The sequence below is a fragment of the Otolemur garnettii genome, unplaced genomic scaffold, assembly GCF_000181295.1.
Source record: "Otolemur garnettii isolate 467f Iridium unplaced genomic scaffold, OtoGar3 scaffold00049, whole genome shotgun sequence".
NCBI lineage: Eukaryota > Metazoa > Chordata > Mammalia > Primates > Galagidae > Otolemur > Otolemur garnettii.
In genome coordinates this window covers 12,464,855-12,482,258 of record NW_003852444.1, presented here as the reverse complement: position 1 = coordinate 12,482,258, position 17,404 = coordinate 12,464,855, and the positions used below count along the sequence as shown (strand labels likewise).

At 35.8% G+C, this 17,404-nt stretch overlaps 1 protein-coding gene and 1 non-coding gene across 7 annotated transcripts in view; one reads left to right on the top strand and one right to left on the bottom strand.

Moving 5' to 3' along the window:
• MKLN1 (muskelin 1) overlaps positions 1-17,404 on the top strand; it is a 318,843-nt gene that overhangs the window by 292,071 nt on the left and 9,368 nt on the right. For all 6 annotated transcript variants that reach the window (XM_023514182.1, XM_023514183.1, XM_003791612.3 and 3 more), the window contains 4 exons: positions 4,208-4,355; positions 5,554-5,668; positions 7,721-7,860; positions 12,048-12,150. In XM_023514182.1, the coding sequence (XP_023369950.1) occupies positions 4,208-4,355; positions 5,554-5,668; positions 7,721-7,860; positions 12,048-12,150 (506 nt within the window). The remainder of the gene's footprint in view (positions 1-4,207; positions 4,356-5,553; positions 5,669-7,720; positions 7,861-12,047; positions 12,151-17,404) is intronic.
• On the bottom strand, positions 8,430-8,533 carry LOC111725900. Its single transcript, XR_002773845.1, has one exon. It is a non-coding gene; the product is annotated as a U6 spliceosomal RNA (small nuclear RNA).

The following is a 17,404-nucleotide window of genomic DNA, read 5'->3' as shown; positions in this document are numbered from 1 at the left end:
TAAGAAGAACATTTTCCAGCTCCACCCATGTAAACATGAAGGAGGTAAAGTCTCCATCTTTCTTTATGGCTGCATAGTATTCCATGGTGTACATATACCACAGTTTAGAACATAAATATCTTAACACAATAATCTTAACAGGCAAAAGCTATGTTGATTGTTTTGATGTAACCACATCAGATTGTATAAAAAAATCAACACATTGTATGCCACATACGCATAAAAGTATTCATGATCCATGAATAAAAATAAATAAAATAAAGAAGCAATATCTCTCTCTGTTACCCAGGATGAAATACAGTGGCACCATCATAGCTCATTATAAAACTGAATTCCTGGGCTCAGATAGTCATCCCACACCAGCCTCCCAAAGCACTGGGATTAGAGAGATTATAGGCATGAGCCACTGTATCCGGCCCCAAGATTTCCTTCTTTAATTCCCTTTTGTTTCCAGTGCTAATTGGTATTTAGGTTCCAGGCTTGCCTTCAAAAACCTATTGAATGCACAAACCTGTTTTTTGTCTTATAAGCAAGGTAATCTCAAACAGATGTCTGTAAGTTAGAAATTACTTATGTATTATAAGTAAGTGTAATGGTACAAAAATATTTTAAGAGCTTTGATGTTAATGCTATTGAGAAATAATATTCTTAGCATGAGTATGGGGCTCATACCTGTATCCCCAGCACTTTGGCCAAGGCAAGAGAATCAAATTTGAGCCCAAGATTTCAAAACCAGCCTCGGCAACATAGCAAAACTTCATCCCTACAAAAAATTTAAAAACTTAGCTGGGCATGTTAGCACATACTTGTAGTCCTAGTTTCTTGGGGAATGTGAGACTTGAGGATTACTTGAGCCCAGGAGTTCAAGGCTTCAGTGAGCTGTCATGGCACCATTGCACTCTAGCTTTAGCAACAGAGCAAGACCCTGTCTCTTAGAAGAAAATAAAAAATTGGGTGATGCCTATGGCTCCGTGAGTAGGGTGTCAGCCCCATATACCGAGAGTGGTGAGTTCAAACCCAGCCCTGGCCAAACTGCAACAACAAAAATTAAAAAAAAAAAAAAATTATATCAAGAAAATTAACCATTTCTTTCACACCCCACAGAATTTGATTAGCATTTGTGAAGAGGAATGATTTATTGGTTTGAAATTATTAAGGCTGGGAAGCTAGTATGAATACAATGGTTTAATTAATGTAGACTTCATTTGGCTGTAATTTACTATTACTTGCTTTGAAGATCAATGTCTTGGTTTTACTGCTTAGCATTATTAGTTGGCTGTGCCTTATGGTGAATTTCTATGTCACTAACTCTACCTAACACAAAATCTGTAATGGAACACAAGCTGCAAAAAATAAATAAATTATTCTTTTTCAAAATTAAAAACCTTTGGGCTTCAAAGTACCCCATCAAGAAAATGCAAAGATGACTCACAAAGTAGGAGAAAATTTTTGCATGTGAAATGGTGCAGCCACCCCCTGGAAGGATTGGGGGTGACTGCTAATGGGTACAAGGAGGTTTTGTGGAGTAATGAAATAGATTAGCATCATTTTATAATTATGTGAATATACAAACATCAAACTGTACATGTTAAGTGAATGAATTCTGTGGAATATGAATTACATCTTTAAATCTATAAAAGTTAATAATGACTTTGAATGTATAACTTGTAAGCCAAATAAACATTATATAGAGTAAAAGGGATATTAAATATCAAAAGATCAGAGAAATGGAAAGTATATAGCTTATAATATGTTTTGTAATAAAAATAATTTTGGGGGGGCAGTTTTTGGCCAGGGCTGGGTTTGAACCTGCCACTTCTGGCATATGGGGCTGGCATCCTACTCCTTTGAGCCACAGATGCCGTGCAATAAAAGTAATTTTTTATATTACCATATAGTCTAGATTTTATAAACATGGTAATCCTATCTCCCTGAGTGTTGTAAACCTACCCGGTGCTTCTGTTCTTGAGTCAGTCCTTGTCATTTCTCTATTCTACAGCTAAGTTTGTTCTAAGCAGAATGTAGCAAGGAAACATGTAAAATTTGATCTTAGATGACCCCCTACCCCAATATTCCTTTAATTCCGTTAATCCGCTTTTGATGGCAATTTACTCATTTTATAGAATTCAAAATTTATTTTGCTTTCCACTAATTTCCATTTCCTCAGAGGGTCTTCATCTAGGTATTTTAAAATAAGTATTTTGTTGCATTGGTTCATATGATTCATACTTCCTTGATATTTGTATTTTAAAACATTACAGATGAGGAGTTAATAAACTTTGTATAAAGAGCCAGTTCTGCAGACCATACATTTGCTGTTGCAGCTACTTAGCCTTGCTGTTGTAGGGTGAAAACAGTCATAGGCAGTGTGTAAAGGAATGGACGTAGGCTGGTTTGACCCTGAGCAGTCCAGAGCAAGCCATAGTATATCAAGCTGTGTCATAGAATTCTTAATTTGAAGGCTCATTATCAAGACAAAAGAGGATAAAGAAATTTAATCCAATAAATTTAGGCAGTTATTACCCTCAATTCTACTGTTTCTGAATGTGATACTATTTCTTCACTGTTTTATTTTTCTTCCAAGGGTATCTGGGAAATAAATGAGAACCTCAGCACATCACTTTTGGAAGTTTACCAAGTCTTTTAATATAGTCATTTCTGAATATCCTTGAGGGGATTAGTTCCAGGACACCCCTATGGATACCAAAATACTTGGACACTCAACTCTGTTGTTTAAGGACTAACAATAAGGGAAAAAAGTCTGTGTGTGTTAGGTACAGATGTAGACATCTATGAGGATAGAAAGTTGTATAGTTTATTTTTAATATTTTTGATTTGTAGTAGGTTGAATCTTTGGTTGTGGAACCCAGGGATATGGAGGGCCAATCATACCAGACTTTACATAACCACTAAAGACTGTGCAGTGAGGGTTATGATCAGTGTATGTGTGTGTGTAGATATGAAAACAGATACAAAAATGTGTGCATGTATGCAAACTGTACATTACATTTTCTGTGCTTTTATACTTTTCTAATATATTTACTATGGAATGCCAAATTTATTGACTAAGAATGTAAAAGGACATATGAATTTAAGGTAAACTAGGAAAAAATAAATACTAGATTACTTGGTGCTGCTAAAGTCAATCAAGGAGAATCAAGATCACTATGGCTAGTATCCCCTGCCACAGTATTCTAGGTCGGTTTAAATATTATTTTTGAGAATATGATGATTGTTTGTGGGTAAAAGAAATATAGTGTTGAAACAATATATTGTTTGAGGTTCTTTTTTTAAAAAAATTATTTAGAGATAGGGTCTTGCTCTTTTGCCTAGGCTAGAGTGCAGTAGAGTGATCATAGCTCACTGCAGCTTGGAATTCCTGGGCGCAAACAACTGTCCCACCTCAGTCTGTGAAGGAGTTGGGATCACAGGCGCTGAGCCACCCTGCCTGGCTTGATGTTGTTTAGATTATGGAAATTATGAAGTAGCATTATAAAATTATATTTCAAATAATATTTACAAATAAAATGATAAGGAAAATTGCATTTGCCAGATCAGTGTTTTACAAATTACTGGGTAATGCAGAATAACCATTCCTTACTTAGTGGATTTCTTAGAAAAGTAAAGTATTTTTAACTCCAGAGAGTTGAAGCCAATCAGGAAAACAAAATGGCATCTTATGCCACAGAACTTTCCAATTTTGGGGGGGGGGAATTATCATAATATGTCATGAGTAGATATTTTAAATGAGTCTGACCTAAACAAATCTATTTCACCTTTTCTCAGATTTTTGTATTTTCAAGTTAAGATTTGAATATTTTATTTCTACTACCAAATTAGAAGTAACCCAGGTAATAAATCACTTAAAGTATTGCCCTTTCCATCTTTATATAAACCTGATAACATTACACACCTCTTCTTAACACATTCGCTGATTCTTTCAACAAATTACTGAGTGGTTATTACATGCCAGGCAGTGGGAACAAAATAGTGAACAAAATAACTTCTATCTTTGTGGAGCTTATGTTCTAGAGCAAGGAGAAGGCAATGAATAATTGTTTAGTGTTTAGTAAAAAAGTTATGTAATATGTTAGAAGTATTGTGGACATATACAGCAAAATAGGGATGTATGAATCTTTTAAAGAGTAAGTACTGACTTGCTATCTAACGTAAACATTTTCATCTAGTATTTTTCTTCAATTTATAGTTCCAATGACAGGATTTACACAGAGAGCAACCATTGATCCAGAACTGAATGAAATACATGTTTTATCTGGACTCAGCAAGGATAAGGAAAAGAGGGAAGAAAACGTCAGAAATTCATTCTGGATTTATGACATTGTGAGGAATAGTTGGTAAGGAATTCTTGGCTGTGCTGCAGTCTCAATGTATCACTTATTTGAGGTTGTTGGTATATTCAAAAGAAGAGAGAAGTGGGAGGCTTATGTTAATTTGTGACATTGTACATTTAAAGGTCAATATTGAAAAATATATTGGCACCTTTGTATGTGGTGATGTTCAGTGAAAAGGTAATACCTATATGTTTTTCAACTAGTAGATGATTTCTTGTCTAGAAGTCAAGAGAATTGTATTTTAGTCGAGTTTCTACTACCATGTAGATATATAAACTTGAGAACATTGCTTTTGTAATACCCCAGGTCTTATTTTTACAAAATTAAGATAATTGACTATAGTAAGGAGGGTACATTATTACTTAGCACTTCCAAACCAAGACTCTTGTCATAGAGCTCTCACAGAACTGGTGCTGCACATTTTGCTTTGGGGAAATGTGGATCCAGTTCTGACATTCTGTGATTGCCCATCAGTGAATATTCTACAGAACTGAGGCACTTCAGAGAATTTCCTCCATTTCGTAATGGAGAGTAGTACTTTACAACTGAGAATTTATTATTTTCTAAATAGAACGTTTATTTACGATCAAAATTTTATTGTGAATGACTAGATAAAATAGCATCTCTTTCAACTTTTAGGTTGAGCCTTCATGTATACTGTTTGTATTTCGTGGCAGAAGTAGATTGGGCTATTTGATGGATATTAAAAGAACTTCAGAACTGAGTTCTAACAAACTCAGATTATTTTATGAGTGACCAAACCTTTTAGATTTGATGTGAACAAATTAGTGGCTTTTTTTGTTAATAATTAGACATGCAGGCTCAGCGCCTGTGGCTCAAGCGGCTAAGGCGCCAGCCACATACACCTAAGGTGGCAGGTTCGAATCCCCAGCCTGGGCCTGCCAAACAACAATGATGGCTGCAACCAAAAAATGGCCAGGCGTTGTGGCGGGCGCCTGTAGTCCCAGCTACTTGGGAGGCTGAGGCAGGAGACTCGCTTGAGCCCAGGAGTTGGAGGTTGCTGTAAGCGTGATGCCATGGCACTCTACCCAGGGGGACAGCTTGAGGCTCCGTCTCAAAAAAAAAAAAGAAAAAAAAATAATAATTAGACATGCAATTAATTTGCTTATTACAGTTTTAGTAACATTATATTTGCTACTAATTTTCTAGGGTAAAATGCCTTAAAAGCAATGTCTTGCAGGTCTTGCGTCTATAAGAATGATCAGGCTGCAAAGGATAATCCAAGTAAAAGTCTTCAGGAAGAAGAACCATGTCCAAGATTTGCCCATCAGCTTGTATATGATGAGCTACACAAGGTATCCTAGCTACATTGGCCTGTAAATGCCCCACAGCCTACAGTCTGAATGAATCCCCAAGTATATATTTCTGATTGTTTTAAAGTAGATTTTAATAAAAAGTTATAATACATAGCAGACATTCATTCAGTATCACTTCTCATTAAAATTCCTTAAGGGAATAAACATTTTTTTGCATAGTCTCTAATTCTTGCCACTTTTATTTTTTTGAAAATCGTCATTAGCTGCTTCTCAGCTATATAGATCAGATATATAGCATGGCTTATTGTTTGTACAGGATGGATATCCAAGTAAAAGATGTATGGTTTTCAGTATTTTGTACCTTATTCCATGATAAGAAAAGGAGGTATATAATTTCCTCATTTTAGATTTTCTCCCTGAATAAGAAGTCTTTTTATTTTTCTTATACAGAGTGGGAATAAAGGTCATGTGCATTTAAAGTTACAGCTATTTTTAATTGCATATGAACTTTATGTCCACACCGTATATGGGTAACATCTCTTTTCTATTAGCCTTGTGAAAATGATCCAGCATTCTGAAGTTTTAATATCACTAAGTGTTGAGAGTGATTTCTTTAACTATTTTCCCTTATACTTACCATGTACTTTAGTGATTAGACTCTGATTATATAGTAAATTACTGACAGAGCTTCATTCTTTTTGTTTAGGGCAGGGGTGACTTTTTAAATTCTATCCTATAGATTGAAACCTCTTAGTAAGAGATACCTAGGAGTGAATAAAAGCCCTTTCTCTTGAAGTCTTCCAATTTAAGGGGTAGATGAATTTCCATCTATAGAATAGAGATATTACTACTAACTCTATTATACTGTATAACACTAGTAAAATAGAAATGTTTTCAAAATTTCCAAAAGTACTAACTTTAATGTAATAATTAAATTATTGCATTTCTTTTACATTTCTGTTTTGGTAAATACTGTTTGGTTATTGAATAATGAAATAATATTTTTCAAGTTCACAAATTATATGTGCCATTTAATATTTGGCATTTAGGTTAAAGCAAAATTAAGATGTCACAGTTTTAAAAAGTTTCTAGTGGCTGGGCTCAGTCACTTACGCCTGTAATCCTAGCAGTCTGGGAGGCTGAGGCAGGTAGATTGCCTGAGCTCAGGAATTAGAGACCAGCCTGAACAACAGTGAGACCCCGTCTCTAAAAAAAACTAGCTGGGGCTTAGCGCCTGTAGCTCAGGGGTTAGGGCGCCAGCCACATGCACCAGGGCTGTTGGATTCATACCTGGCTAGGGCCTGCTAAATAACTATGACAGCATTAACAAAAGAAAAAATAGCTGGGTGTTGTGGCAGGTGCCTGCCACCTACTGGGAGGCTGAGGCAAGAGAATCACTTAAGCCCAAGAGTTTGAGGTTGGTGTGAGCTGTTACTCCACCGCACTCTACCTAGGGCGACATAATGAGATTCTGTCTCAGGGAAAAAAAAAAAAAAGCTGGGTGTTGTGACGGGCACCTATAGTCTCAGCGACTTGGGAGACTGAGGCAAGAGAATCAGCTATAACTCTACTGCACTCTACTGAGAGTGACAAAGTAAGATTCTGTCTCTTAAAAAGAAAAAAGTTTCTAGTTAACCTGTTAGCTGTGGATTTTTAGTGATTTCAACATGTGCATCAGAGTTTTTTTAAAATCTATCATTTATTATTGTGACCCAAACTTGATTAACTTGATAATTCTTATTATTTGTTGTCTTCATCAAACTTATACCTTGGATTGGCTTCTTCCCATCATTGCTTTTGTTTAATGTCTTCCATTATCACTGTAATTGTCATAATATAACTCATTTTAATATAAAATATATTAATAATTCTAAAAGGTAACCATGGTTCTTTAAGGTAAAAACGAAACTTGAGAAAAATCAAGAGAAGCCTTCGGTAAAAATGCAGTGTAATTTTAAATTTTTTATATGAATAAGGCTAAGGAAGTTACCTTGTATGTACTGGTCCCAAAACGAAGAAATTTTACTATGGGTTCTGTAGTTTCTTCATTGTGCATTTATTTTTAAAAGTCTCTAATTTTGTTTATTGTAGGTTCATTATTTGTTTGGTGGAAATCCAGGAAAATCTTGCTCTCCAAAGATGAGATTAGATGACTTCTGGTCACTGAAGTTGTGTAGACCTTCAAAAGATTACTTATTGAGGCATTGCAAGTACCTCATAAGAAAACACAGGTATAAAAATAATTCACTGAAAACTTTAACATTATCAGCTATTAGCATTACCTCACTTTGAAGATGTTACTTTCTCTTTGCAAATTTAGTAATAAGGCAAATTTAGTAATTTAGTAATAAGTATTAATGCTGTGAAGATTGTAGATTTTATCAGTGCCTTTTTATTCTACATATTTTTACTTTGTTCTTTCAAAGGAAAATAAAAAGTGAAGATATTGACAAGGTCTTACTATGTTGCTCAGGCTGGTCTCAAACTTCTGGCCTCAAGCATTTCCTCTGCCTTGACCTCCTAGGATTATGGGCATGAGCCACTGTGCCCAGCCTCCTCTGGCTTTTAATTGAAAAAGTAATGCATGCTTATTAAAGAAATTTAAAAGTCTTTTCTCCTAAAAGAATTGAATCACAAATCATTCCACCATTCACAAATACTAACTTAATATTTGAGTGTATGTCCTTTAACTTTTTCCTATTCATATATACACACATAGATTTTGTTTGTTTAACTGAAAAATAGGAATTATATATTTTTTTTTTCAAAAATATGGAATCACTTCACGATTTGCACGCGCAGGAGCATGCAGTACTCTCTGTATCGTTGCATCCTTGCGCAGGGGCCATGCTAATCCTCTTTGTATCGTTCCAATTTTAGTATATGTGCTGCCAAAGCAAGCACGCACGGAATTATATTGTTTTGAGTCTGATTTTTTTTTGATGAATGATGTGTCACATCTTATGTTAATAAATACAAGTCATAATTTTAATGGCTACATGGTGTTCTCTATGTGTAATTTATTTAACTAGTCTCCTTTTGTAAAATATTTAGATTTTTCCAACTTATTTGCTATTATAAATAACACTGTAGTTGATATATTCCATACTTCTTTTGTACTCCTATCTGAAAATTCTGTAGATTAGTGATAGAATTGGTAAATTATGAAATTATCTTCCAGAAAGTTGTTAATTTTCATTGTTTCCAGAAATATGTAGGATTATTCATTTTCTCATAGTCAGGCCAGCTGGAGAAGTATTATTCTCTATAAATTAATGACAGTTATTTCCCCCCTTCAAAAATATTTCAGTGGGTAGGAAATGAGTTTATCATCAATCAAAAATATGCATTATATCAAATACAAACATTGTTAGTGATGTGTGCTAATAAATGTGTGAAATGAGTGAGGAGTAGATGAAAAATAAAAGAACCAGCAGTGAGTCTTTTAAACTTGTAAATGTTTCTGTGGAAGACTCTAGCAAAATTTGTGGGCATGAGAATGATTTATGAAATAAAATAACTGAAATTGAAAGGCAAGTAAGTTTGTGTAATTGGACAAATGAACCTTTTGAATTTACTATTATGGGAAAAGAAGTAAGTCTAACACATCTTAGAACTTAAATCAAAAATGTCTTTGAAAGAGAATTTAAGAATCATGAAGACCCCATCCCTTCATATAGTTTTCAATTAGAATGATAATAATAGCATAGAAATATGGGACCATAGTACTCTTATTCTTCTCTGATTGTGCTCACTTTTTGGCTTTATTCTGATAATTGTCTTCTTAGAAAAAGTACTAGACCTGGATGTACTTTGGATTCATATTAAAGTTTTCTAACTTAATCTCTTTGGAGGTCACCTTGCTCATTTGTAGAATAGCAAAACAACTAGGTAAGGGTCTTTATAAACATCAATAAAACTATTTATTTAAGAAAGGTTTACTGAGCACCTACAGTGTGCTAGACATTGTCCTAGGCTCTTTGGATAGGCCAATGAAGAAAACCAACAAAAATTCGTACCCTCTAGTTTCCATTCTTGTGAAGGAAGACTAACAATAAACATCAAAAGGGGTTTATATTATACGTTATATGGTAAGTACTATAAAAAACAAACCAATTAAGAGTTATTAGTATGCAAATGAGGGATTTGGGAATGCAATTTGAAATGAGAGTATTAGAGTAGACTACACAGCAAAGATGGCATTTGATTAGAAACCTAAAGGACATGAGTGACTGAATCATATAGCTGTTTGAGGGAGGAAAGTGTTTTCAGACAAATGTGTGAATTATTTGAGGAGGAAATTGAGGAGGACAGTGTGGGAGTGTAATGAGTGAGATGTTGGCAGTACAAGAAGAGCTTGAAGGGAAAAGGGAAGGGACAGTTGGTAAAGGGCCTCAGCTTTTCTCTTAGGGAAAGGGGAACATTGAAAAATTTTAAGAAGAGGAGTGACACATTCAGGCTTATCTTTTCTAAAAATCCTTCTGTGTTTTCTTCCAGAAGAACTGAGTAAAAGCTGTGACTGCTTTCACTCAGATGTTGTTTCTGAATTTTTCAGAAACAAAAGAGTTATATGTCGGGAAAGATGGGACACTTAAGGTTTGAAAAGTCTGCATCTGTGAGCATTTGAAGAAAGTTGGCTTGACATTACAGTTGTGAGTCACCAGGGCGAGTGAGAAAGTGAAAGGATATGGGGCATTATCTGAGGACCATTGTCAGTTGAGGGACAGACGGGGAAGAGCCAACTCCACAAGAGATTGAGAAGATACAGTGAGATTCTGGATAAACTTTGAAGGTTGTGCCAACAGAATCTTGATGGATTTGATACAGGAATTAGGAAAAGAGAACAGTCCAGGGTGATTCCTTACCACATACTGAGAATCTTATTTACTACTAATTCTCACTGACAATAAAAGGCCCATATCAGACATTTGAAAGAATGTAGACCATTTTCTCTATCAAACTTAGATGAATTCAAGAGTTTAAGGAGCATTGCTATTTTGTAGGCAGAACAGATAGAAGTTTGTATTTATGGATTGGGTAGAACATGAAAATTGCCTTTTTAGTTCAAATTTCATGCCAAGTGGACTTAAGTTTTTATTATATGAAAGTTTATACTATATTGCTAGGCTGGCTTATGTATTTTTGTTGTTGTTCATAATGGAAAATAATTACAGAACCTCTGTAAGTTGACCACTGCAGGGACTGTAACAAAGGGAAGACTCTGTCTCTTAGAAAAAAAAAAAAACTTGATACAATGTCTGTCATATTACAAATGCTTGGTGACTGGTTGCTACAATTGTTATTTCTGCTATTGCTGTTATTACTGACTGAGCTATGGAAATAATCTCATTAAAAATACCTAATCATCTGGCTCGGTGCTTGTTGCTCAAGCTCATATACACCTAAGCTGGTGGGTTTGAATCCAGGCTGGCCCGCCAAACAACAATGATGGCTGCAACCAAAAAAAATAGCCAGGCACTGTGGCGGGCGCCTGTAGTCCCAGCTACTTGGGAGCCGGAGGCAGGAGACTCGCTTGAGCCCAGGAGTTGGAGGTTGCTGTGAGCTGTGATGCCATAGCACTCTTCCCAGGGTGACAGCTTGAGGCTGTCTCAAAAAAAAAAAAAATAATAATCAGGCTCCGCGCCCATAGTTCAGTGGTTAGGACACTGGCCACATACACCAGGGCTGATGGGTTTGAACCCAGCCCAAGCCAAACAATGGCAACTACAGCAAAAAAATAGTTGGGCACTGTGGTGGGCGCCTGTAGTCTCAGCTACTTGGGAGGCTGAGGCAAGAGAATCACTTAAGCCCAAGAGTTGGAGGTTGCTGTGAGCTGTGACGCAACGGCACTCTACCAAGAGCGACATAATGAAACTCTGTCTCAAGAAAAAAAAAAACCCTAAGCAATGTCAATGACACTCATTAAAAGAGACCATACTCATTTCAGTTTCCAAAGTATCTATTTTCTCTCTACTTGTTTTACATGAAACATATTGGGCTTTTTTCTAGTAGTTACATAAAATATTTAGTACATTCACTATGAGTTTTTTGGCAATTTTTGGTCGAGGCTGGGTTTGAACCCACCACCTCCTTTGAGCCACAGGCACTGCCCAAGATTCACTATGTTTTATAGGTGGTTTAGCCATTGCTTGTAATTCTAAGGGAATGAAGTGCCCTTAGCCAGTCTTGAGCACTGCCACGTCCCATGGCCGCCTAGCATTGCCATTACCTCTCCAGCAACTCCACATCTGTACTATCTACGTGGCAATATTCTTACCTCTGGATTCCTGTGTGAACACCAGTTATTTAGATGTCCAGAATAATTCTTTATATATGATATATTTTACTCCAGGTCTGAAAGATGTTTCTGATGTTTTCTTACAAAATTCTAATTATTATTCTTGTTTACATTTTCTAGGTTTGAAGAAAAGGCCCAGTTGGATCCCCTTAATGCTCTGAAATATTTACAAAATGATCTTTATATAACTGTGGATCATTCAGACCCAGAAGAGACGAAAGAGGTAAAGAAAAGTGGTACTAAACTTTAGAAATTGAGTAGTATTGTTTAAAATGTGTTTCTAAAGTATATTGCTGATTTTGCTTTTGAGTGTTTAAAGGAAAATGAAAATTTGGTTATATAAGTAATCTTTAAAATGACCAGAGCAAGTGAAATCAAACTTGAATAGGCATATTTTCATGTGATAAGATTGAATTCACACCCAAAACCTCTTGATTTATTTACTTATTTATTTACTTTTTAAAACAGTCTCAAGCTGTCGCCCTGGGTAGAGTGCTATGGCATCACAGCTCACAGCAACCTCAAACTCCTGGGCATCAGTGATTCTCTTGCCTCAGCCTCCCAAGTAGCTGGGACTACAGGCACCTACCACAACATCTGGCCATTTTTTTTTTTTTAATGGCAGTTGTCGTTGTTGTTCTAATTGGCCTGGGCCGTGTTCGAACCCACCAGCCTCGGTGTATGTGGCCGGTGTTCTACCCACTGGGCTACAGGCACCGCCCTCTTGATCCATTTAGAAAAAAAAATTTCAGGTATAAAGTTTTAACTTAGACATTAGTTTTGTGTTTGGGGAAGGAAATAGAAATTTTTTCTTTTTCCATACCCCAGGGTTCTTTTACTTAATAGTTCAATATAAACTTTTCTGTTGCCAGTTAAGATTGTTCAAGAGAGCAAAGCATACTCCCTTTTTTTGTAGGGAGAAAGTGAAGAGAGGTTGGTAGGAGTGGAATTATTGCTACGTTATTCAGTTATATGAATGTTGTAGCAACATAGCTTGAATTTACTCATTTGTAGTTCCTAAGCTTGAGAAATCAGAAGCCTAATCATTACTTTTCAGTGCTTTATTATATAACATGGGATGGAAACAACTATTTGTAAAGATGTCATTTTCTTAAGGCCATATTTATTCATCCACCATGTGTGAATATGCCAGTAATGAGTTTTCACGGTTTCACAGCCTCTTTTCACTAATTTCTGGGATTCCTTTTTGCCAGTCATCCTTGTTCATCTAGTCGTATCTCACCTGTAGTCCATTTTGCCTTCTATCACATAATTAGTGTTTATAATAATATAATAGTTCAGTCTTTTGGTCTGTTTCAGTGTGAGCTGTTGCTTTGCTTTGTCATTGTAACAGCAGTATCCAGCAGTGCTTTTCTCCTTACGCATTGACACAGGTGTCAGGCTCAATGTCACATCACTTCCAGATAGCAGGTTCATTCAAGCCTTGGAGGCTGTGCTTTCAAGCAATGGAGTCTGCATGTCTTTAGCACAAAACCGAGAGATACTCTTTCAAAGTTTCCTGCTGTAAAAATTAGTTCTGTTTCTCTCCCTCAGTGTTGGTTACAGCCCTTCACTAAGTAGAGAATCAGCAGAACACATTGTAGAAGCTTCCTGAAGGGGAACAGTTAATTGTCTTTTCTTGACTCTTCAATTTGTGAAACTCTTAGAAATAGGGGAAATTATCATTTTGCCGACTACCAGAATATGTTTGATTTACTATGATATGCCTTAAAACTGTACAAAGTTGTAAAGCGTTTGTGTTAATTTTGTCAGATCATGAATTTGAGGATAATAAACAGATTTCCTGTGTTTTCTCCATATTCTATACAAAATGGCAATAACTGGAACTGTCCTTTTTCTCTTATTTTTTTTTTTTGAACCAAACCAGAACAAAATATTTCAAAGTAAATAATTTCAGCTGTGTGAGCTGCAAGTAGTCCAAAGAAAACAGTTTGTTCTTAAGGCTAAGCTAATGGGAAAAATTAGGACAGAGAGGTATCTCAAGTTCAAATAGAACCATTTTTTAAATTTTGGTAGCTGGTTTCTGTTTTTCTTCTTTTTAAAATAATGACTTAAGATTTTGTATGCCACCGACTTCCATTCCATTTCGTAAAAGCTTCATCTGTCAGGAGTTGTATGTGTTATGTGTGTACGTCAGCATCAGAATCACCTCAGAAACTTTTTCAGAACAGGACCCTCACCCTAAGATTCTCCTCTGTCCACTCTTACTTAACAGAAGATGGAAAACACTCCTGGTGTGGAGAGTTACTGCTCTATAAGATTATTATTTTGTTTAACAGTGTGTGAACAGATGTAACTTTTAAATCTTTTTATATTCCAGTTATCTGTTTTGGGGGAAGAAACCCCTTAGTGACAGTTCCTATATATACGTATATATAGATTTGAAATATTTTGTCATTGAGGCATATAAACCTTCACTTTCATTATAGGAAGTCATTTTCATTCATTGAGAAAGGCCTCATTTCCTGAGTAGCTTGTTATTTTTTCTGTTTGTATGTTTTACAAAAATTTTATTTTATTAAATGGCTTTCTCAGTAACCAAAATGATTTTTTTTTAATTTTTGTTGTTATCATTATTCATTGTGCCTATTACCAGGTCAATGACTGTTGACTATCAACTATTAAAAAATGGTTCTTTGCTTTCACCATTATCCATAACTTGGATTCTGAATTGGTGCTGAACTTCTAATAAACCTTATAAAAGTGACTTTTTTCTAGAAAAGGCCTGAGAAAAGGATGCCTAAATCAACTCTGCCATTTTTCTTTTATTTATTTATTTTTGAGACAGAGCCTCAAGTGTCGCCCTGAGGAGAGTGCGGTGGCATCACAGCTCAAAGCAACCTCCAACTCCTGGCTTAAGTGCTACTCTTGCCTCAGCCTCCCAAATAGCTGGGACTACAGGCGCCCGCCACAATGCCTGTCTATTTTTTGGTTATAGTTGTCATTGTTGTTTGGCAGGCCCTGGGCTGGATTCAAACCCGCCAGCTCCGGTGTATGTGGCTGGCGCTTTAGCTGCTACAGGCGCTGAGCCAACTCTGCCATTTTTAAAGAAGATTCTATAGTAGAAAAGAAATGAGAAAAACAAGTTTTCAGCCAACATAGCACATTTTGTATTAATTATACTCTGCTGAGTTTCCAAAGTATTGGTGTCATTCATTTAATAGATGTCATACCAGGCATTCTTTTAGGCATAGTGAACCAAACAAGATTCCTGCCTGGGAGGGGCTTATATCCTAGTAAAGGAAGACAGTAAACATTAAATAAGCAGATGATATAGTAAATTAGAATCTGGTAAGTATTAGGGAAAAATTAAAAAGAGGTGAGAAAAGTAAAGGGAGATCAGAGAGTAAGAGATGAGAATTTGGCAGGTGCGTTATTAAATAGGATGATCATAAGAGGCCTCATTTAGAAATGAGATTGTACAAAGACTTGAAGGATGTGAGGGAGGATCTAAGCAGATAGGCAAAGATAATTTGGACAAAAGGAGAACTAGGACAAAGATCCAGGAGTGGGAGTATTGTGATGTGGTTTAGTAGAACAGTAAGAGGCCATAGTGGCTAGAGTAGGGGTATAAAGGGTCAGGGTAATCAGAAATGAGGTCAGAGGTACGGAATTGGGAGAACAGACTGAATGTCTTCAGAAGCCTTCGTAAGGACTCTGGCTTTTAATCTGAATAAGTGAGTCAGTTCATAGTGTTAGGAAGGGAGATGATGTGATCTGCTTTATGTTTTAATTAGATCACTCTTCATTACTATATTGAGGATATACTGAAGGGGAATAAAATGAAAATTTAAAAACATACTGCTTATTACTATCAAAAATATCAAATATATAATAATCAGTCTGTTGTAAGAAATTAAAGAAGACCTAAAAAGGCTCGGTGGCCATAGCACCGTGGTTAAAGCGCCAGCCACATACACCAAGGCTGGTGGGTTCAAACCCAGCCCAGGCCAGCTAAACATCAATGACAACCGCAACAAAAAATAGCTGGGTGTTGTGGCAGGCGCCTGTAGTCCCAGCTACTTGGGAGGCTGAGGCAAGAGAATCACTTAAGCCTAAGAGTTGGAAGTTGCTGTGAACTGTGACACCACGGCACTCTACTGAGGGCAATAATAAGATACTGTCTAAAAAAAAAAAAAAAGAAAGACAGAAAGAAAAAAAGACCCAAATGAATGGAAAGATATATAATCTTTATTGATTAAAAGACTAAAAATTATGTAAAGTTTCATTTTGCCCAAACTATCTTTAATTTCATGTAGTCCTTGCCAATATTCTGGTAAGTTTGGTTTTTGTTGTTGTTATCACTGAGATAAACTAATTCTAAAATTTATATAGAAATATAAAGGTTTTAGAGTTAGGCAATATGGTTTTTAAAAAAAGAAAAACGAAGTTGGAGTCTTAGTACTACCTGATTTCAGGACTGTATGTAGAGCCATAGTAATCAAGGCAAGGTAGTGGTACAGGGTTAAGGATAGACAGGTTAATAGAACAGAGTCCAGAAATAGAACCACATAAATGTGTTCAATTGATTATTTGACAGAGTGCCAAGTGGGAAAAGGAAAGATTTTAATGAATAATACTGAATAACCAGATGTTTCAAGCCATATGTCTCTTTACACAAGATGGATTAGAGACCTAATATAAAATCCTTCGTGAACAATGAAGGTTCAAGACGAAAACCTGGGAAATTATCTTTACAACCTTAGGGTAGGAAAAGATTCCTTGAATGTAGCACAAAAGGCACTTACTGTAAGAAGAAAAAAATGATAAATTGGACTTTAATAAACTTAAAATTTCTACTCATTAAAAGACATTATTTTAAAAATAAATTGACAAGCTACAGACTAAACTATTTGCAGTAGATATATCTGATGAGGACTGATATCCAAAATATATGAAGAATGTTTTTCTTAACTCTTCTTTTTATGCCCATTTTCCCTAACTTTTGCTTGGAGAAATATACCTAGAATGTTTGTCCCATTTCTGATCTTCAGAGGACTATTAATTAGGGTTTATAGATATTAAAGTGACTAGTATCCGAAATTTTAAAGGCTACAAAGATGGATATATAAATATATCTTGAGGAGTTGGCGGTATCAACTCCTCCAGCCTTGAGAAGTTCCAAGTAACTCCACGGAGAATCCACTCCCTTGTCTATTCTTACTCTTTAACTTGCTCTTTTTCCAGCATCCTCATTTGAGATAACTCTAAATAATTCTCCTAAATTTTTATTTTGTATCAATTTGTTAACTTGCTAGTGTTGTGATAGTTTTGCTTACTCTATTTTACCACTGTTCAGATACATTGGCTCTTTTAAACTTACTTTAACTAGCCTGGGAATCTAATGAACATTTATGGTATTATTTACATTAGAAAAGGCTTTAGGTTGTCACCTGTGGCTCCGTGGGTAGGGCGCCACCCCCGTATACTGAGGTTGGTAGGTTCAAGTCCGGCCC